This window comes from Budorcas taxicolor, chromosome 1 (genome assembly GCF_023091745.1).
Source record: "Budorcas taxicolor isolate Tak-1 chromosome 1, Takin1.1, whole genome shotgun sequence".
In the NCBI taxonomy this organism is placed as follows: Eukaryota; Metazoa; Chordata; class Mammalia; order Artiodactyla; family Bovidae; genus Budorcas; species Budorcas taxicolor.
In genome coordinates this window covers 49,080,557-49,103,091 of record NC_068910.1, presented here as the reverse complement: position 1 = coordinate 49,103,091, position 22,535 = coordinate 49,080,557, and the positions used below count along the sequence as shown (strand labels likewise).

General features: G+C 53.7%; 1 protein-coding gene across 1 annotated transcript; it reads right to left on the bottom strand.

Annotated features, from left to right (window-relative positions):
• Positions 1-238: 238 nt before the first annotated feature.
• On the bottom strand, positions 239-21,763 carry PLCD1 (phospholipase C delta 1). Its single transcript, XM_052638419.1, has 15 exons — positions 21,610-21,763; positions 14,403-14,567; positions 10,151-10,379; positions 4,126-4,255; positions 3,790-4,021; positions 3,177-3,378; positions 2,921-3,065; positions 2,694-2,843; positions 2,443-2,601; positions 2,067-2,226; positions 1,762-1,878; positions 1,182-1,360; positions 956-1,088; positions 729-878; positions 239-580 (listed from the first exon to the last, which is right to left on the bottom strand). Exons 1-15 carry the CDS (start codon positions 21,641-21,643, stop codon positions 495-497), a joined length of 2,271 nt encoding a protein of 756 aa, XP_052494379.1. The 5' UTR covers positions 21,644-21,763; the 3' UTR covers positions 239-494.
• Positions 21,764-22,535: the final 772 nt, after the last annotated feature.

The window sequence follows — 22,535 nt, the reverse complement described above, 5'->3', positions numbered from 1 at the left end:
TGAGCCCTCCATGCCCTCCACCTTGAGTGGGTTTGTTTTGTACTGGTCCGTCCTGCCCAGGGGAACAGACACTCCCCACCCCCATCTTGCTCCACTGTGAAGGTAGAGAGGAGAAGAGAATGAGGTGCTGGGGCTCCAGGACTCTGCGACACACATGCACACGCATATACACACACATGCTTTACAGGGATTTTTCTGGTATCCAGGTAAAGAGACCACAGTACTTAGTTTGACGACTTTTATAAAAACCCTCAACCCAGGGCCGGGCCGGAGGATGGACAGAGGGCTGCATGTGGCCCCTAACGGAAGTGAGGGCAGCACCAGGGACTGGGCCAGCACCTGGGCTCCTGAGAGGCAGCAGCAGACAGGAGGCTGGAGCTGAAGGCGGTGCGGGGCTGCCGGCTCTGAGCGAGTGGCTGGGACAGCCCCCATCGGGCCCCCAGACATAGACAGAGGGTCCAGTCTGCTCAGGGCAGCCCTCACCAGACCCGAGCCTAGTCCCGGAGGGCCACCTTCACAAAGAGGGTGGCAGACGGGTGCTGGTCTCCGTTCTTGGAGAGGAGGTGGATGTGGCGGTATCCTGGCAGGCAGATGGGTGGAGAGGGGTGCACCAGGAGAGTTGTGTTCACTCCGGGAGGATGCTTCGAGGGACAGCCAGCCCCCACCCAAGAAATGCCTCCCGTCCCACCCCACCACCCGAATCGTTCCCCTTCCTCACAGACACTCACCCTGCTTGAGGCTTTTCAAGGGGATGGTGCTCTGGCCAATGAAGTCGTTCTTGGAGGAGGCATCATAGTCCTCCACCACAAAGCGCACGAGGGCAAGCTCAGGCACAGCCACCTCAAACTCAAACTCCATGTCCCACCATGGGTTGAAACCTAGGGGGTGCAGGCACCGTGTCAACAGCACAGACATCAGCTCTGGGAGCCAGGCTCAGCCCGGGCCCAGCACGTACCATTATTGGTGACCACAGCAGTCTGGCGGCTGGCCATGTCCCGGCTCACGCCATGGATCTCCACTGTCACCTTGGGGTCCACGATTGAATTCTTATTCTTGTTGACTTTTGGCAGCTGCTGCCCTGAGATGACCTGAGGAGAGGCAGGGGATAATTAAGCGTTCAGGATGGTAGTGAGGGGGAAAGGAGGCCCAGGGCACCTGTCCCCCGCTGTGGCTGGCCATACCCTGACATTGAGTCGTTTTGGAGTCCACCAGGGGCCCTGGGCCAGGGCACGGGAGTTGAAGGTGGAGTTAGGGTCTCGCAGGAAGGCAGGCTTCAGCACGTACCCACAGGCCCCATTGTCCAGGAAGCGGCCCTGGTATACATCCATCTCTGACCCAGGAGTCTGGAAGTTCAGGGCCACTGCAGGCAGGACAGAGTAGTCACAGGCTGTGTGTGTGTCAGGGGAGGGGGGTGTTTCAGGGGTACCAGAGCCCAGCTGGCTTGGGGTACACTGGGGCTCAGAGTCACATAGGCAGAAGCAGGGTTCAGGATCACCCCAATGCATACTGCCCTCCTGCTGCCCTAACTGGCCCCCCACACCAACCTTACATTCCATTTCTGGTGCCAGAATTCAAAGGACAAGTGCGTTAATGATGAAATTTCAGAGGCTGTATTTGCTGCCAGATTATTTCCAAACTGAGATTACCAGCTCTGAAGCCCACAAATCCGTGAATCTGGCTCTGCCTGGGTCCCCAGAGTCCCCTGGCCCTCCAGACAGAAACCCTCATCCAGGGCTCCTCCAAGCCCCAGCCAGCCCATACCGATTTGGCAGCCCCCATTCCACATCTCCACGGGGCTGTAGTTTGAGGAGTCTGTTCTCCACCCAGCGGGGTAGATCCTGCTCAGGTGATCCACGTTGTGGCGGACAAAGCTGTTTCCTGAGGCAGGGTATGAGTTGATCAGAAGCAGAGGCCTTCTGAGTGAGCCCAGGCCCCTCCCTAACATCGTGGAGTGCCGGCTCTGTGAAATGTCTGGAGGGGTGGGAGCTAGTTCTGGCCCTGGCCAGCTCAAATGGTCAGACAGATGGGCAGCAATCTAGGGGGTGGGGAGGCAGGGCCAGGTTCACCTGATTCTTGGAGCAGTCGGAGGGCGCGGTTCTCAGAGAAGGATGACATCTCATAGAAAGCCTGCCCAGAGGTGCCAGGGCTGGGGAAGCCCCGAAAGTGGACGCTCTTGCAGTAAATGACCATGTCGGAGAGTTCCTTTGCTAGCCTGAGCTTGTCCTCCTGGGGGCCATGGGGAGGCCCAGGTTAGATTCAGAGATTGGGGCAGGCGGCCACTGAGAGAGCCAGAAACCCAGACAGAGGCAGAGAGAGGGGCAGAGGGTCTGAGTGGCAGCCACAGAGCACCCGGACAAGGCAAACATCCCACAGGGCGATGGAGGGTGACGATGGGCGAAGGCCCCAGGGCTGCCCCCGTGCCCCCACAGCTCCCCCTCGAACCTTGGACTTGTGCTGCACTTGGCTCCTCACCGCCTCGTCCTCCATCTCAGCAGCCTCATCCTCGTCTGACACCACAGTGGCCTCTGGGCCGCCTTCTCCTCCAGGTGGGAAGAGCCCGCCAAGCTTCTTCCCCTTGAGCAAGATCTTCCCCCTCAGTTGCTAAGGGTGGAGGAGGCAGTTGATCAAGATCCAGCTGGCCTCCCGGCCAGTCCCCTGCCCTCTCCTCTGGGCACCGGGTCCCCATGGGGCACCTCAGGGGAAGGCAGGCTGGTGACAACCCCATCCAATGGCCGATCCAATAGCATGGGCCCCAAGAGGACGCGCAGGTGTCGTGCCATCACGCGCTGCTGCTCCAGGCTGCAGTGGTTCTCCAAGGACAGGATGACGGGGTAGGGGGATGCCTGGAGGCCCAGGAGTAGATTAAGAGGAGTCAGTGGCCCCCAAGTATCTCCCTCCTCACCCCCAGGGGCGCGCCCACCTTGAAGGCGTAGTCCCGGATGGCCCTGACCACGTCGCAGAAGAGGATCTTGGAGGTGAAGGTGTAGCCATGATAGATGATCGGCTCCTGGTTGGGCCCATCCCAGCAGTCGAGCTCCAGGCAGCGGCAGCCTTTGCACAGCGCCCTGCAGGTGGGGTGTGGGCTAGGCCCTTGGTCCCGCCCAGGTCAAGCCCGGCCCCGCCCCGCCCCGTCACGCCCCGCCCCGCCCTGTCACGCCCAAGTTGCCCTGCCCCACCGGATGTAGGCTTCTGTGCTGCTGGGACCGGTGAGCTGGTCTTCCAGCAGGTAGGTGTTGTGCGAGGACGACACCAGGTAGTGGCTGAGCGGCTGGTCCATGTCCTGGTAGACGCGCCGGTGCGCCAGGTCGAAGGCGCTGCCGTCAGCCGAGAGCAGGTACATGAGAAAGCCGTCCTTGGTCATCTGACGCTGCGCCTTGGCTGGAAGGCGGGAGGCGGGAGGGCGACTGCCGGTCAGAGCGCCCTGGGAGCAGGGCCCCCACAGCCCCGCCTCCCATCCTGAGCTGGTGCAGGGATCTCTTGGAAGGGCGTAAGTTTGAGTCTCTTGACCAAACCGTGACTATACCCCAGCATGGAGCTCTGTCTCCTCCTCTTCTGTCCCCCACTCGGTGAGGCCCCCCGAGGACAGGACCTCATCACCTCCTTCTCCAGGATTGGGCCGCCATCTAACGTCTTAAAGCGTTGTGCCCAGCATGGGCTGGGAAATATTGCCCAGGGGCCCTGGGAATGGCTGAGGCGTCCCCTGCCCTCCAGCTCCCTACTCGGGCTGCCGTCTCCGCAGGGGTCTTCCCTCCGTGTGGGGCCCGGGGACTGCAGGTCACAGGCCCTCACCCGTCTCGCTGGGTTCATAGCGCTCAATGAGGGAGAGAGCCAGTGCAGGCCCCGCCGCCTCCTCCCGCTGCTGGTGCTGCAAGAAGGTCACCAACTGATCGACCGACAGGGTCTCCTTGGAGCCCGTGGCCTCCTCGAAGGTGCGGTCAATCTCCTTCCTCTGGGTCAGTATCTTGTAGAAGGTCTCGATCTCCTCATCCTCCAGCGAGTCTGTCTGAGAGTGGTCACATTCCTGCAGAGCCAGGATGTCAGGTAGGCAGGGCTCAGAGCAGGTCCCGAGCTGTGTTCCAGACACACTGCCAGGCAGACCCAGCCCGCACTTCCTCGCTTCCTCACCTTGAAGATCTTTCGGGCATAGCTGTCGTCCACCTGGATGTTGAGCTCCTTCAGAAAGTTTTGTAGCTCTTTGAAGCTCATCTTGTTGTCCTTGTTTTTGTCAGCTTTTCGCAAGCAGGAATGAATCCAGCTGGGCAGGAAGTAAGGAAAGAACCCCAGGAGCCGTGGTACCCACTAGGTCCCAGCCAGAGCCATGGTTCAAGCTCAGGATCAGCTCCTAGGCCCAGGTGGACTGAGGGCCCCTATAGACCCAGCTCCCCCCAGGCCTGGCTGCTGGCACATCTGCATTTCAGGGGAAGACCTGGTAGCCTTTATGGAGGAAATATGACGTCCAATGAAAGAGCCTTTTTCCTACTTGCTGGCTTTGAACCCTTTCAAAACTTCAAAAATATTTATTTCCTCACTCTAAAAGGTTCATTACAGACAGCTGAGAAAATTAAGAAAAGTAAACAAAGGCCCAATAGTTCTATCAGCCAGGGGTAACTACTGTTAACATTTCAAGGTATGTCTTTTTGGTTTTCAATATATAATTATTACTCAACTTGACTAAAGCCTTTAAGGCTTATTTAGTAGGAAACAGCAAATTTCAAGCCACTGATCAAAGGTGGGGACATCACGTGCAAAAACAAAGCCTGGATCATGGTGTCATGATTGCAGTGCTTTGGTCCCCACTTCTTTCCCTCTATCTCTCCCATCAGCCTTGAACTTGAGAACTAGAGGAGAGGCTCCATACTACATTCCACAGAAAACAGAGAGCTAATTATAGAACAAGAAAATGGGAACTCATGAGCACAATGAAAACATGATAGCAGGTTTTTGAGAGAAATCAGAAAGGAAACAGCAGTATAAATCACACCATATAAACATTTTTTAAATTCTGAGGCTCAAATAAAGAAAAAACAAAGTCATCTGTCTGACAGACTGGAGGAAGCATTTGCAGCAAAGTTTTTGAAGAATTAATTAAAAAGAAGAGTATGATGACCCTAAAAACTAAAGGAGGAAGGGATGTAAACCAAACTTTTACAAACAGTGATAGTAATCAAAGATATTAACAATTTGGAAATAAGATGCAATTTCTTAGACGATAAAATTAGCAACTTAAAAGTATATTCCCAGTGCAAAGAAGGGTGAGGTGAAATGGACACTCTCATCCATCAGTTGGACAATGTAAACTGGTACAACCCTTAGGAAGGTAATGTAGAGATATCAACCTGTTTCACCAGTTGACTCAGTAATTCCACTTCTCGGAGTCCATTGATAAGGAAATACTTCGAATACTGCAAGGTTTTATGAACGTAGTCCTTGACAGTGTTATTTATAGAGGTAAAAGAATAAAAACAAATGAAACGTCTGAGAGTGAAAGAATGGATCACTAGTTTATAGTACATCCACTCAGTGGAACAGTACAGTCATTACAGCCAAGACTATGCTAACACGGGGAAATAATTATGACATAATGTTACATAATAAATGACACACATATATTAACCTTCATTATTTTTGGCAAATGCATCATTAGACGAAATGAAATGTGGCAAGAAAAGATTAAAGGGAGAACTCAAATGTCAGTAGTTTCTGGAGGAGGCAGGTTTTCTGGGCCTTAAAGCTTCATTCTAACATACCCAGATAGTTAAATTTGTATATATATATATATGTATGTTTTATGTAAAGATATGGATACATTTACATAAAAAAACATTATGGTAGAATTCCAGGTTAAAAAAAATACAAGTTCACAGTGGTCCACGCAAGCATAAGGTCCCAGTGCTGATTGCTCTTCAGCAGACTGGAATGACTTTTAAGACCTCAAGGTCTAGGCAGCAGAGGGCATGAGATTGTCCAAGCACAAGCCTGTGCAAAAGGAGTGACTATCAGAAAAGCGCCATAGAACTGGGCTGTCAGGAAAACTCAAAATTGGGCTTCCCTGGTAGAGAATCGGCCTGCCAGTGCAGGAGACACGGGCTCAATCCCTGGTCTGGGAAGATCCCACATGCCTCAGAGCAACTAAGCCTGTGATCCACAGCTACTGAGTCTGCAAACCTAGGCCCCATGCTCAGCAACCAGAGAAGCCACTGCAATGAGGACCTGCACATTGCAACTAGAGAAATGCCCCTGCAGCAATAAAGACCCAGCACAACCAAAAATAAATAAATAGATAAAATTATTTATTTAAAAAATAAAGTTCAAAGTCAGGCAGACAAAGCCTTGAGAAAAACACTTAAAAGTCCCTGAAATGCTGAAAAGCACACAATCAAGGGAATCGACAGAGTTCAAAATGTGTCCCCCAAAGGAGCTGGATATACAGTAGCAATGAGTAATCAGAAAATGAGATTAAGAAAATAATTCCTTATAGTAGCATCGAAAGGAATAAAAATACAAATTCTTTTAATGCATCCTGTATACTCTGAAAGCCACAAAACACTGTTGAAAGAAATTAAAGATCTAGATAAATGGAAAGATACCCCGTATTTGCAGATCAGAAAGAAGACTTGATACTGTTAAATGAGGAATACTCTCCAAATTAATCTACAGATTCAACACAGTACCTGTCACAGTCATTCTGGCTACTTTGCAGAAACTTAACCCCATCCTCAAATTCGTACGGAAATTCAAGGTGCCTAAAATAGGTAAAACATTCTTGAAAAAAATAAATTCGGAAGACTCACACTTCAGGATTTCAAAGGTTCCTACAAAGTTACAGTAACTAAAACGTTGTGCTGTTGGTGCAAGAATAGACATTTAGATAAATGGAATTTAGATAAATGGAACAGAGGACTTCCCCAATGGCCCAGTGGTTAGAACTCCATGCTTCCAATGCAGGGCTTATGGATTCAGATCCCTGTTGTCCCCCTGTGTGGCGTGGCCAAAAAAAAAAGGACAAATGGAGTAGAACTGAGAGTCATGCAGTAAACCCTCATATTTATGGTCAATTGATATTTGACAAGGGTAGAAAGATAATTCAGTGAAGAAAGAATAGTCTTTTCAACAACTGGATGTCTACATGCAAAAGAAATATGAAGTTGGATCTCTCATATCACACCATACACAGAATTTACAGAAACAAACTCAGAGTGGATCAGAGACCTAAATGCAAGCACTAAAACTATAAGAAAAAATATGAGTAAATGTTTGTGACTTTGAGTTAGGCTAAGCCTTCTTAGATATGACAACAAAAAACACAGGCAACAAAAGCAAAAGGTAAATGTGTTAGAGCTCACTGAAACAAAAAATTCTGTGCTTCAGAGAAACCCACCAAAATAAGAACAGAACCCACAGAATGGTAGAAATTAATTGCAAAGCATATATATGATAAGAGACTTGTGCTTATAATATTTTAAAAAAAAAACTCTCACAACTAAATAATAGAAAGGTAACTCAATTAAAAAATAAGCCAGAGATCTGAATAAACATGTCTCCAGAGGAGATACACAAAAGCACATAAAAATGGTCAATATCATTAATTGTAAAATGCAAATCAAAACCACAGTAAGATACTTACTTTAAAAAGAAAATAACAAGAGTTGGTAAGGATGTGGAGAAATCGGAAGCCTTGAGCACTGTTGGTGGAGACGTAAAGTGGTACTTGCTATGGAAAACAGTTGAGTGGGTCCTCAAAAAGCTGAAAATAGGATTACCAGATGACCTCACATTCCACTCCTGGGTATGTACCCCAAAGAATTGAAAACAAGGTCTCAGATACTCGTACACCCATGTTCACAGCAGCATTATTCACAGTAGACACAAAGTGGAAGCAACCCAAGTGTCCATGTGTGGGCGAATGAATCAAGTGTGGTGCACACACACAATGGAATATTGTTCATATTAAAAGGATGGAAATTCTAACGTGTGACAACATGGAAGAAACTTGAGGACATTGTGCTAAGTGAAATAAGCCAATGGCAAAATGACAAATACTGTATGAGTCCACTTAATAGACCCATTAAAAAGAACAACAAATGGGCAAAGGATCTGTTGAATAGCTGTTTCTCCAAAGAGATATACAAATGTCCAGTAACCACATATAAAGATGTTCAGCCTATTAGCTACCAAGGAAATGCAAATCAAAACCACAGTGAAATGCTACAGGATAGCTGTCATAAAAAAAGGCAGACAAGGATTAGTGAAGATGTGAAAAGTCAGAACCCTCATACACTGCTGGTGGGAGTATAAATTTCCTCTCTGGAAAATAGGTAGTTCTTCAGAAGTCTAAATATATAGTTACCACAAGACTCAGAAATTCTAGGTATGTATCCAAGAGAAATGAGAACGTACGTCCACACAAAAACTTATACACGAATGTTTGGAGCAGCATTATTCAGAGAAGCAGAAACACAAATGGCCATCACCTGCTGATCGGATAAATAAAATGTGGACTAGCCAGACAATGGAATATTAGGGACACAGAAGGAATAAAGTACCGATACAGGCTATGACATGGACAAACCCTGTTGTTTACCCGCTACATTGCAGCCCCATGGACTATGTAAGCCCACTAGGCTCCTCTGTCCATGGGATTTTCCAGGCAAGAATACCGGAGTGGGTTGCCATTTTCTCTTCCAGAGGATCTAAATTCCCTACCCAGCGATTGAACCCATGTCTCCCGTGTTGGCAGGCAGATTTTTTTTTATCACTGAGCCACTAGTGTGTCTCCGTAACATTATGCTAAGTGAAAGAAGCCATTCACAAAAGACTGTAGAATTCCATTTATCTAATATGTCCAGAAAGACAGAGTATCAACAGATTGGTGAGACAGAAAGCAGATTAGTAGTTGTCTAGGCCTTGGGGGTTGTGGGGAAATGGGAACTGCTAAAGAGGATGGGTTTCTTCTTAGGATGATGAGGATATCCTAAAATTCATTGGGTGATGGGTTGCGTAACTGAACACACTAAAAAGCATGGACTTGTACACTTTTACTGGATGACTTATGTGGTAAGTGAATTCTATCTCAATAAAGCTGTCATAAAAAAAGGAGTTGGTACTGGTTCCACCCTAATCCTATACACCAGAAGCCTGATTTTTTTGAGCCATAGACTAGGGCATTGTAGTGCACCTAGGTTTTGAAGTGAATTTGTTTCTAGCCCCCTGGCTGGCCTGCATACCAGGCCTGGGAGAACTTGATCACTCCCCAAAGAATGGCATAGGGGATCGGGGTAAGTGGGAGTGGACCATGGCCTCCCAAACTCCCAGAGGAAAAAAAAATGCAGTAACTCTAGGAAACATTAAAATGTCTAAGACTAGGGGACTTCCCTTGTGGTTCAGTGGTTAAAAGTCAGCTTCTAATGCAGGGGGTTCAGGTTTGATCCCCAGTCAGGGAACTGCCCACATGCTGAACAGCATGACCGAAAAAAAATCTTTAATAGATAACATTTAAAAAGAAAAAGAAAACTAAGACTGTTTTTTAAAAAGATACATAATATTTTTTTTTAAGTCCAAGATTAGGTCTCCCATTGAAGCAGGCAGCTCCCCTCAGCCTCCCCAGTCTCCCAGCTCTATGCTGGTTACAGTGAGGGGACAGGGGACATCGCGGAGCTGCCTGCTGTCTGGCCCTTGGGTCAGAGTAGACAAAAAAGGGCCCAAGTACCTTCCCTGCTTCCCCCAATTGTGTTCTCTCAATGTGATGTACTTGGAGACAGGACCTTGAGAGACTTAGATAAGACCATGAGTGGGGCCCTCGTGATGGGATCAGTGCCCATATAAGAAGACACCAGAGGTCGTGCTCACTGTCTCTTCCTGCCTCCCCCCATCCCACACCCCACCCGCCCCCTCCGTGTTAAGACAGAAGCCAGCCATCTACAAGCCAGGAAGAGAGCTCCCACCAGAACCTGCCTCTGCTGGGCACCCTGATCTTGGATTTCCAGCCTCCAGAACTGTGAGCAAATTATTTTCTGTTGTTTAAGCCACCCAGTCTATGGTATATTGGTTATGATGGCCCAAGCCAGGTGTCTTCCATACCGAGGCTGCCCTGGGGACAACCATAGCCAGTAGCCGCAGGCTGGATCTGGGTCCACTGCCCTCAAAAGGATACTGTCGCAGCTTCTGCCGCTGGTCCATGGAGCCCGAGTGGTGGATAATCTTGCCCAGGCCCTGCACCCAGTGCTGGGCATCGGCTGGTGATGGGGCAATGAGGTCTAGAGTACTGCGCTGGTCCTTGAAGACGATGGAGAAGCAGCGGTTCTCAGGCACATCCCGAGCAAACTTCTCCAGGCCCTCTGTGCGGTGCCCCATCCGCACCTCCTGGATGTCCTCGATGGAGACTGCGGGAAGGGGGCGGGGGCACAGAGAAAGCCGTGAGGGGCAGGAGGATGGTCAGAGTGGGGACAGAAAGAGGCTGGCATGGAGGAGGAAAGGGGGACACAGCTGCCGCAGGCAGAGTGGAAATGCCCGGGGAGAGGGAGGTTGACTTTAGGGCGGGAAGGGCTCCTATGGTCCCAGGCCCCCTGTTTCTATGCTAGGAGGAAGTGGGGCCCCTGGGAGAGGATCGGGGCAGGGCAGGGCTCTCAGACAGTGACTGGGAGGGGCCGCTCTGGAGCTTGGGGCCTGTGACGGAGGGGTGGCCACGTGCTTTCCTGGTGTACTTGACTTTGGGCCCTTTCCCTCCCTCCAAGACAGCCATGAGAGCCTCCAGGCTCTTCTGACCACTCAGGAGCCTGGAGCCACCCTCAGTCAGCCCTGGCCCTGGGGTGTGGAGATGGAGGTCCAACGACAGGGAAAAGTGCTTGTGTGGGGGGGGCAGCCAGGGCCTTGCCTGCATGCATCTGTGGCTCCTGATCTCAGGGAGCCCCTGGGGAGGGCTGGCGCTCCAGGATCCCGAGAGGTGGACTGGAGGGTGCCCCTGGGGATCTGAGACAACATCATTCTATCCTTGGGGACAGCAGAGGGCCCTCCTGGGGCAGCCCAGCTTTCCTAGCTTCAGGGAGCAGCAAGGCCCTGCTTGCCCCGCTTCAACCCCAAGGTGCTCTCCTGACCTGGCTGGGAGCCAGTCCCTAGAGCTGGGCTCGTGCTGGGCCTCCCATCATCTGGAGCCAGGTTCTGCCCCTGCCCCAACACCATCCTGAGCCATCCACATCCATCTTCCCTGGTTTGAGACCAGCTCTGGCCAACAGCCTGCCTGTCCTTCCTGGTGAGTGCCCAAAGGCCTCCCGGTCACCTGCAGGCCCCATGTGTGAGGCATATGCCATTCCGGGCAGCAGGCTCTGAGGTGTGAGACACACAGACCCTGGGCTGTCTGGGGTGCAGAGGATATCCCTGTTTAATCCCTCTCTAATCCCTCTCTGCAGCCTCCCCAGCCCTGCCAGGCCCCACACTGGCTGCAGCTACCCCAGACTGGGAGTGAAAACAGGAAGCCTGGGTGGTGGGGGCCAGCTCCCCACCCACTCCAGAGAGAAAGTCCAGATGCCTTCCTGACTGATAACCCTTGTCTGCCTGCGGTAACCAAAGCGGAGGGAGGCTAGTGGGGTCGGGATCAGGGAGGCAGTGGAGACTTGGGGAGCAGGAAGCAGAGACACAGAGCACTGGGAGACTGCCCCCCCTCCACTGCTCCTGGCCTCAGTTTCCCTGGGGGTGGAGCACAGGCTCACTGCTCACCAGGAAGAGGGAAGCAGATGACAGGCATGCCCAGCCCAGAGCTGTCTCTGTGTCTCAGACACTCCTCACCTGAGTGCACCTGATGCCCAACCCCCAGGCTATCACCCCTGTGGCCCTCCCTGTCAGGATGCAGGCCCTTCACCCACAGCCCTTCTGCGTTCGTATCCCTGCACCTCTGCTCATGCTGGGTCTCTGGCCTGGGAACTCCCTCCTGCCCTTCTGCCCACAGCTGTCCCAGTACAAGGTCCCCATCTTACCAGCCCAGGTCTAGCAAGGCCCAGCTCGCCTACTCCTCCGTCTGCCCCCCACCCAACCCCGCCAAGTGCTTGGCACACACTGGGAACCATGCACATGTCCTGGCTGGGAGCTGGGCTTCCAGGAGTCCCCAGGGCTTGAAGAGTATGATGCCCCGTTCCCACGGTGCCGCCAACTACCAGCATCTAACAGGAAACCCCGTATCAGGGCAGAGGTCTGTGAAGGAGCCTGGCTGGAGCCACAGACAGAGGCAAGGGCTGGGTCACTACTATCTTATGTGACCAACATGTGTACAGTGTCATTTTCTGAGAGCCCTTCTGGCTCCATCCCCTCCGACCCTGCCCTCCCCTGCTCAGACCTCCCAGGCACACAGGTCCCAGGACCCAGCCAGGCTCCCTCCATCTGACCCTGCTGCAGGCCTGCAGGTCACACCTTTTCAGGATTCTATCCAGTGTCCTGGGGCCTGGCGGACCCTCCCTTTCCTCCTCCCACCTGAGCCTCTGTCTGGTCTCATTCCCCAGAGACCTGCTTAGTGGGCTCACCCAGCCTGCACCCCCTCCACAGCCAAGGGCAGGTGATTGGGTGATGAATTTCCAGGGACTTGGACTGTGAGAGAACTCCAGCTGCAGTGAGCTTTCCGTACTACCAGCCACATGTGGCTATTCACATATAAATTAGTTAAAATTCAGTGAAATTAGGGATTCAGCTCCTTGAGTACAGTAGCCATGGTTCAAGTGCTCGAGGGCCACAGGTGGCTAGTAGCTGACATATTGGACAGCACAGATACAGAACATGTCCATTATCATAGAAAGTTCTTTTGGTTAGCTTTGGTCTAAACTTTTCCCACCAAGATTGCCGGGAGAAATATCAATAACCTTAGATATGCAGATGACACCACCCTTATGGCAGAAAGTGAAGAGGAACTAAAAAGCCTCTTGATGAAAGTGAAAGAGGAGAGTGAAAAAGTTGGCTTAAAGCTCAACATTCAGAAAACGAAGATCATGGCATCTGGTCCCAACACTTCATGGGAAATAGATGGGGAAACAGTGGAAACAGTGTCAGACTTTATTTTTTTGGACTCCAAAATCACTGCAGATGGTGACTGCAGCCATGAAATTAAAAGACGCTTACTCCTTGGAAGAGAAGTTATGACCAACCTAGATAGCATACTGAAAAGCAGAGACATTACTTTGCCAACAAAGGTCCATCTAGTCAAGGCTATGGGTTTTCCAGTAGTCATGTATGGATGTGAGAGTTGGACTGTGAAGAAGGCTGAGTGCCGAAGAATTGGTGCTTTTGAACTGTGGTGTTGGAGAAGACTCTTGAGAGTCCCTTGGACTGCAAGGAGATCAGCCTTGGGATTTCTTTGGAAGGAATGATGCTAAAGCTGAAACTCCAGTACTTTGGCCACCTCATGTGAAGAGTTGACTCATTGGAAAAGACTCTGATGCTGGGAGGGATTGGGGGCAGGAGGAGAAGGGGACGACAGAGGATGAGATGGCTGGATGGCATCACCGACTCAATGGGCGTGAGTCTGAGTGAACTCCGGGAGTTGGTGATGGACAGGGAGGCCTGGCGTGCTGTGATTCATGGGGTCGCGAAGAGTCGGACAAGACTGAGCGACTGAACTGAACTGAACTGAAAGGTGCAGAGGGAACCTCTCATTTTGCAAAATGTTTGGGGCATTCTGTGTTGGCAGAACTTGCTTTCTAAGACCTTGCAGGAGGCACTCTCCATCTACAGGCTTGAGCTCTGAATTCCTAGACCTTTTCTGAAGCTTCCAGAAAGCCCTCAGGCCCACAGCCTCGAGGGAGCTGCCCAGCCAAAGCCTCTCTATGCAAGTCCCAGCCATGCTCCACCCCAACCTGCCTGTCCTGGCTCCAGCCCAGGGAGGAGCTGCCTCCTGTGGCCCCACCTCTCATCCTGTCCACCAATACCCAGAAGGGCCTTATCTGCCCTTGGACTTTGGGCCTTACCACACCTGAGTCCTGATCCATCCGCCCAACTTCCCTCCCTCCCGCAAATGTCTGGGTGGATACCTGTGAGTGCTGGTAACATAGTTCCATTCCCTCCTTACTTGGGAGCCTGACGTTGCCCATCTGTGGCTATGGCTGTGTATCCCCACTTCGAAAAAGCATGAGCATCTCCATCTGTGGTCCATGACTGCCCTCTCAAGCCCAGACTAGGCCTCAGTTTCCCTATCAGTGATCTAACTGACTCCCTTCCCCGAGCCTGGCCATCTCAGATACCCTATACCTGATATCCTGGTTGCATGACTGACCGCTGCCCCGCCAGGCCAGGCCTCAGTTTCCCTACCTTTGGTCGTGGTCCACGATTGACCTCCAGCCCCGCCCCACCGCACCCCAGCCAGTGTCAGTTTCCCCATCAGAGCGCAGGAGCAGCACCCTGCCCCTCCCCGCGCAGCCCGGGGCACTCACACAGCTGGGATTCCGGGGTCCTCATGACCTTGCGGGACTCCTGCCAGATGGTCTTGCAGTCTTCTTGCAGCTTGTAGAAGCGTTCTCTCCGCCATGAGCTGGACTTCACCTTCAAGAGCTGGCCACCCTTCAGCAGTGCCTGTAGGTCCTTGTCATCCTGTAGGCCTAGGGGACAGAGCTGGTAAGATGCCACCTCCTCTAGGGTACCTGCTGCTCCAGGCCCCATGCCGGCTCCTTTTTCAGCAGCCTCATCCTCAGCTCTCTATTCACTTCTCCCTCCATCACCCTTGCTCCAACCTGATTCAGGAGCCCCACCTTCAGGCATCTCCGACTCCAGCTGAGGCTGTGCAAACCTTAGGACACCCACCTGTTCAAGGCCACACTTTATATGTAATGACCTGCAACCCACAGCTGAGTGGACAAAGAACACATGGTTCCTGGGTGACCAGACCCCTAGAAAATGGCCTGGCTCCAAAAGACTTAGTACGCTCCTCGCTATCACACCTAGGGGTCAGAGTGACCTGAAGGAAGCTAGGACCAAATGATCAGGCAGAGCAGGAAAGAAGAGGGGTAAACACAGGTGGAAATGGATCCCAGAGTACCATGAGTATCATGAGCCCAACAGCCTCCCAAGTCTACTGGCTTTGGAATCGTGTATTGGGCCCAGGCTAGGCCTGCTGAGATGCCTCATCCCTCCCTGTCTACCCCTTCTCTGAGTGGCCTGGGTCTGGGCCCTCTCAGGGTAGAGCAGCCCAAAGGCATAGTGCAGGCCTTTCCAAGGCTGAGGCAGCACCTGGCCTGAGGCCCCGCAGTAGAGGAGCCCTAACTGCCTGGCCCCCTCCCACCCGGCTCCTTTCAGAGATGCAGGCTGGCCTGGGGCGTGGGCTCCCACAGAGACAGTGTCCTTCATCCCACCAGACCCAAGCAGGAGACACCAAAGGGGCACCAGGCCTAGTTTCATAGCATCCCTCATCCCAAGCAGGCCCTGTGCCAACTGTGATCAAAGAGGGACCCCACACCACCATAATGACCCATCAGTGTAACTAACGGTGAAAGGGATGTCTAAATGCACATCTCAAGCCAAGCCCCATGGAGCCCAGCAGCCAGCACTATTCAGAGCCAAGAGACCACCTCACCTCCCTGCTGTCCCCCAAATGAAAATTCTGTGGCTTTTCAGCAGTCTTTATCCCGCTCTAGCAGAGTGGAGGCTTCAGAAGCCGTGCGTGTCCAGTGTGAGGGGCCTGTGCCTAGGCCTACAGGCTTTTATCTCAACCCAGATGCCCAACCCCAGATAGGTTCCCCCACTTTATCCATGACCCCACTCCCTACCCCCCAGCCAGCCTGCTCCAGATGCACACAGGACCTACAGAATCTTCTGGACCACTTCCCCAGGCCTCAGCCTCTATCCCTCCCTAGTCACCTCTTCCAGTGGGAACATAGCCCCATGCTAACACTTCCCCCTCCATGATTTTAGGCAACTTCCTTCCCTCTCTGAACGTCTATTCCGCCATGAGCACTGGGTAATGTCTGATGTGACCTTCCCTCACCTTTGTTCCAAGTCTCTCCACCCCTCTGCGTTAGTGGCAGCAGTTCCCCTTCAGCCCCAGGGGAGGCCCAGTGGAGGAGAAGGCTCCTACGGAATGTCCTCAACTGGTGGCTATGTGTGGGGGGCTCAAGAAAGAGGACGGAGAGAAGGTTGTTCCCACTACCTTCCAGAGGAGAGCGCCGCCTCAGCTCAGCTAGGGGATCCCACTGTCCCTCCTGAGGCTGAGGTCAGCTGAGAGGGACATCCCCTTGCCCTCTGCTTGCACTCCCCTCCCCCACCCCCGCCCAACTGGGGCATCTGGGGGTGCACACGCATGGCACAGATGAGAGTAGGGACACAAGGTCGGAAGCCTGTGGGAGCTCCACCCTCCAGTTCTGGAAAACACCGTAAGCAGACGACATTCATCCTGTCCTGGAGCCAGACTGCGGCCCTGTCGGCGGTCACGCAGAGATAAGTCCCTTGGCTGCCTATATGGCTTCTGGAACACAGACCTTGGTCCCAAAGGGGGTCTTGATAATAGTGGCCCTCCAGGCTGCTGGGAAACCTAAGCAGATACCTCCTTCTCTGAGCTTCATTTGAGGCCCTTTTGTTTCTGAGGCTTTTGGTCTGCCCCCAGCCCTTGCTCCCGTAGCACCCAGCAGGTCCATAGGCACCCCTTCATCCAGCCCCACTCACTCCACTATATAGCATCTTCTCCTGTGGGAAGGTGGCAAAGAGGGGCCTCTGAGCTCAGGGACTCCTGGGTTGACCTTGCAGCCTCATCAGTCTGCCCAGGCTAGTCACAATGAGGTGGCTATATGGGGAATGCAGAGAGGCTGCAGTGCTAATAGGAGGGGTGTACGATGCCAAGAGCCCTGCCCATGTACATGGGGTGATGCCTGATGAAGACAAACTGAGTCTGGGATGCAAAGCAGTGCACAGCTACACAGATACAGCCACACACACAATCACACAGTCCACCATACCCATCATATACTGCCATACACAACCAGGAAGAGACAATGGGCCACACACAGTGACACACATTTACATGGAGTCACACACAGCCAAACAAGGTACCGTGCCAGAACATCGTCATTGTCATAATAACAGTAGCCACCATAATAATAGTTCACATTTAAGTAAGATCCTGTTCTTAGCACATGTGTTTAATCACCCCAACAACCCTATGAGGAAGGCAATACTGTTCCCATTTTACAGATGATGAAACTGAGGGTCAAGGAAGTTACACGGTGGAGTTGGGACTCAGAAGCCTGCCCACAGCATCAGTGCTAGGAAACGTTACCTTATGCAGCCACCACCTGGGCATGCTGCCACAAAGAGCAACAGCAGAAAATCTATAGAACACACACAGCATAACACAGATGACAGAATCACCCAGTTGTCTGGGTCACCCGCTGTCACATCTGTCACCCACAGTCAAACATGGTGTGCAGCATCACAGTGGATCACACACTGTCACACTGGTGCCATTTGATTACACAGCATTGCATATCCTCATTGCTGCACAGTGGCCTCAAGTACCATACAAGGGACAGAATTACCACTAGGCGTGTAAGCAAGATGGTTTGAGAGTGGCAAGGGGCAGGGTAACCAATCCCCCCAGTACATGGCAACCCTGCAAAAACAGCCCCTGCGAGTCATACACTCACAGAAGTACTAAACAGGTCCAGGCCCCAAGACACACAGTCTGCGTCCTGCCCCAGCTGCCTTCCCAGCCTCCCCTGATCTCGGGGCCCCTGAATCCCTTACCCAGCTTCTGCCCATTGAGCGCTGCCACCTTGAGGCTCTGTTCCTGCAAGTAGAGCTCTCTGGAGCGGCTCAGTCTCCGGCTCGGCCTCCGGACCCCAAAGCACTGCATGACGTTCCGAAGTGCCCCTGCCGCCCAGCAAACCTGGCCCGGGACAGTGTGGCGTCCAGAAGGCGGCCGCGGACCTGGGGGCGGAACCACCTCCTTGGAGGACAGCAGGGGCGGAACCTGGAGTAGGTGGGCGGGGCTAGAACCAATGGGGCGGGGCCTGGGTGGGTGGGTGGGGCCTTGAGTCTAGAGGCGGGGCGATACAGACATCAGCGCTGAAGGGGCGGAGGCATATCCTAGGAGGCGGGGCCAATTCCAGAAGTGTAGAACCGATGCCTACGAGATGAGGGGAGAGTGGAATCAAGGCGGGGAGAGGAGGGGCCAGAGCTCAGAAGGCGGGACGCTCCGAAGGAGGAGCCGGGGCCAGGAGGCGGAGTGGAACAAATCCATAACCCAGGAAGCAGATGAGTGGCGAAAGTCAAGAGTCCAGAAAGCGGATTAGGGCGGAGCCAGAGCCAAAGCGGCGGGAAGAGGGAGGAGCCAGGTCTGGGAGGCGACGTGGGGCAGAATCAGACTCAGGAAGACGGCGGGGGGCGGAGCCAGAGTCCAGGGGACGAACCGGGGGAGGGTACAGCGATGGAAAGCAAGGCTGTTTGGGGGCACGGAGGGCGGTACCTCGATTTTGGAGGCAGTGTGGGGGCGGAGTCCGACCAAGGGGCGGAGACTGAGCCGGGAATCCTAAACACTCAGCTGGAGACTTGGCGGAGAACCAGAGGGCTGGGCGAGATTGAGCCGAGGAGGGAAGCCCGGCCCGACGGGGGCCTGGGCTGCAGGGTCTAGCGGACAGCCGGGTGGGGCCAGGCCAGGCAGAGTTGAGGATGGAGCTCCGCCGGACACCGGAGCCCGCCAAATATTTTACCTCAGTTACTCAACGAATCCATTGTGACTGAGTGGGCCGTTGCTTCACATATGAATCCCAGGTAGGCCTGTTTCCTTCTGAGGGAGTTTCTCTACCTGAGTGGAATAATCTTCAAGATGCCAAATGCGAATGGAATTCTTGAAAAAATGCCGATCTTAAAAATGAATCTATTGACACAGGCTTGCTTTGATAAATAGGTGAGGACTCCAACTCTATACGAAACTGTGCTACCAGTGTGCTCGGGAACAGTGGGATCTTTCATGTAAGTTACCACCCCACTTTCATTCATCCAGCGATTATTTATTGAGCCCCTACGGTATGCCAAGGTCAGGACATCACCCAGAGGCCTGACTCACTCCTCTATTTTACTGTCTGCCTCTGAATAGTTCCTTCATTTGCCTCACTGCAGCTCCAGTCACCAGCACTGACAGTGAGTCACTCGCAAAGCCAGTTATTAGCACAGACAAGCATGGCAATAATAACGATAAACTGAAGTGCAGAGTGACTTGCCTAAGGTCTCACCTTGGAGAATAATAACGCATGGGAACGTGTGTTAGTGAAGGTGAGCTGGAATATGGGCACAGACAAGTTGTTCTTCATTTGCAGTGAAGGGAGCTGAGGGTAAGGGGAAGCCTCTGTTTTAGAGAAACCACACAATGGTTTTCAACCAGAAGGCCAAAGACTCCTCGAGGACCTATGGATAGAACCACATCTCAATATAATTTGCTTCCTTTGAATTCTTATGTATTTTACTTTATACATTTAAAAACTTGATCCTGAAAAGGGGTCCACAGGCTTCATCTGACTGCTAAAGTGGTCCATGGCACAAAAAAGTTAAGATCAGTGTGGATTGGTGTGTGTCTGTGTTGTGTGGGCCTGGAATCCCAGGGACAGACATGTTGGAAACAAGGTGGGTAGGGGGTTGCAGAGGGGACAAAGGCAGTTAAGGGAGGTAATTTGGGGTGATGAGCTAGAAGCAGCCGGGCCTCCAGGGGAATAGCTTTGGATTGCAGGGTTCGTGCCAGCTCCGCAGGAAGGGCTGGGCAGTCAGGCACTTGAAAGGCAGGTCTCAGACAGGATGGGCCAGGGCTGCCAAGCCCATGCCACAAGACTGGGAGGTGCTGACTGAGACTCTGCATGCTCCCTCTCCAGGCAAGATACTAGGGCTGCCTAGAAACAGAGACTCCTGGAGAAGGGAACGGCAACCCACTCCAGTATTCTTGCCTGGAGAATTCCGTGGACAGAGGAGTCTAGTGGGCTACAGTCCATGGGGTCACAAAGAATTGGACACGACTGAGTGACTAAGCACACACACACACACACGCAGCGAGAGACGGGACAAAGGCACAGAGGCCACAGAGGCCCAAGGCTGGAGCCCATCCCATGATCTGAGGCTGCAGCTGTGTCAGAGGCCACCAGAGGGCTTATAGGACGTCTGAGTGTGAAACAGGCATGGAGAAGGTGGCAGTCTGCAGGACAGACAGCACTAGCTAAGGGACGATGAGAGAGAGAGGTCTCTTCTGTGATCCTCTGAGCTGCCCAGCCTCCCTGCCAGTCTGGAGGAGCACTAGGGATACCTCTGTCCTGAGGGGAGAAGAGGGGGCACTGGAAAAGGCAGGGATCCCGTGACCCAGCTGGAAGAGTTTGCCTTGAGAGCCCAGACAACTGGTATGAGGGTAACAGCTCTGGGCACTGGGCAAGGCCTCTCTGGGCCATGGGGCCCAGGTCTGAGCCAACCAGGAAACGTGAGACAGACTGGGCACTGGCTGAAAGGAACATCTGAGTCTTCCCTGAGTTCCAGGGGGTCTCTAGTGGACAGCTGGAGGGCTCTGCCTTTCCCCTTCCCATCTATTACCTCCACTGCTAGCACAGAAATCATGGTCTAGATGGACAGTTTAGATTATCCATGATTTAGACCACACAGCATGATTTAGATGGATAGGTGGTGGGCACACGTCTCGGACTCCAGGGGTACTAGAAAACAGAGGGAGATGGACTTAAGCAGTGATCAGAGTGAGAGAGGCAGGTTTGCTGAGCTGGCAGATGACCTAGGGGGCTACAGTGCAAAGCCCTTTAAGAGTGGGTAAGCCCCCAGGCTGGCGCAAAGAGATGCCAGGTGCAGGTTGGGGATCCCCTGCAGCTAGGAGACCCCCCTCCCCTCAGTCCCTGCAGTCCGGAGCCCACGGCTACTCTCTCTCCTGGAGAGGCTGCGATAGGACAAGGAGCTGGTCCAAACTGTTTCCCGGTCTTTCGGAAGAGACAGAGCTCGGGTGGACAAAGCTGAGAGCCACAGGCAGTTAGAGTAGAGACAGGAGCCTGTCTGGCCAGGAGGGTGCGCAAATGGGGGCGATCGGGCTGCTCCTCCCAGCCCCGGCGTCGCTGACCATGATTTCTGCACTGGGCAGTTACTGCGGCACGGCCCACCTCACCTCGCACACCTCCTCGCCCCACTCTTTCCAGCCCGCAACACTCACGCGCCCAGACGCGGTCCAGGCACGCCTGTGCTCTGGGGAGCCTCTCCCGGCGGCCCGGACCGGGCGGAGAGAACTTGGTTATTCGTGGATGCTGGTTCCTTCCCTCCTCGGCCCCTGCGAGCGCACCAGACCCTGGAGCCTAGCCTTCTGTGACCAGGATAAAGGAGGGCGGTCGACCCCAAGGCGGCGGGGCCGGGGGTCGTCTTTAGGGAAGTCTTCAGGCTCGCACACCCGTTTTCTCCCTACCCTCCGGGTCTGCGGGACAAGCCTGGAAACGCCCAGGGTCGCGCCCGGCAGTCGGGTCGAGATTTCCTCAATGCGACAAAAGGGCCGAGGGGTGGGCCCGGGGCGGGGCGGAGGGCGGCCGGAGGAGCAGGGGGTCCCCCGCCCTGGGCCGGGGACGGCTTTACGCGGGTGGGCCCAGGAGGGGACCCCCCCCCCCATTCCCCTCGAGAGGGCCGAGCACTCACCGTGCAGGGTCAGGAAGTCCCGGCCCGAGTCCATGCCCGACGGACGGCGTGGCGGGAGGGGTGCGCCGCGGGACACTCGTCCGCGGCGACAGCGCGGCGGCCTCGGGTCCGAGCGGAGTGTGGTGGAGGGACCCGAATGGACTGCGGGGGGCAGGAGGCCGGAGGTGGGCCCGGGACTCCGCTCCGCCCCCCGCCCGCCCGCGCCCCCGCCCCCTGGGCCCTCCAACCCGCGCCTCTCCCCGCCCCTCCTGGGGTTTGGCTGGGAGGGCAGAGGTGGGGGCCTGGAAGCCCGGCCATCCCTGGCCCAGGCCTGTGGGCGCGTCCCGGACAGAAATAGCCAGATCCCTCTGGCTTCCTCCGCCGCCGCCACCCACAGGCCGCGGGCCCTGTCATTAGCGCCGGCGACCGGGCCCCACGCCCTGCCTGTGGGCGCTTCGCCGGGTTACAGTGATGCGCGAAAGAATCTGCGTTGGGACCAGGACCGGTAACGTTCGACGCCCAGCCCGCTGGTGCAGAAGGCAGCCTTGGAGTCCAGCCGCGGCTCTCCGGATGTCTACTTTCTCTTCTGCAGAATGGGTGCATGGGCTCGAGTTAGAAGGTCCTCGGAGAGGCATGCTTGGATCTAGTCTGAAGAAGGGTCCCCTTCCCTCTCTCTGGGAAGTTTCTAACCCTGGAAGTGCCTTTGGCGGAGCCTGGGGCAGAAGCCATAAAACTTAGAGTCGGTAGTTGCAGAGAACTTTCCCTTGAGCCCCTCACACCCCAAACGCCTGGCGATCTGTACAACAAAGTGGGGGACAGAATCTAGGACATCTCCAAGGTTCCTTTTTTGGGTGGCATCCCAAGGGACTGTCTGGACAAGGGATGCCCTTGCTGCTACTCCCACAATCAACTCTTGCAGTCCTGACACACTTTTTATAAGTACCCAG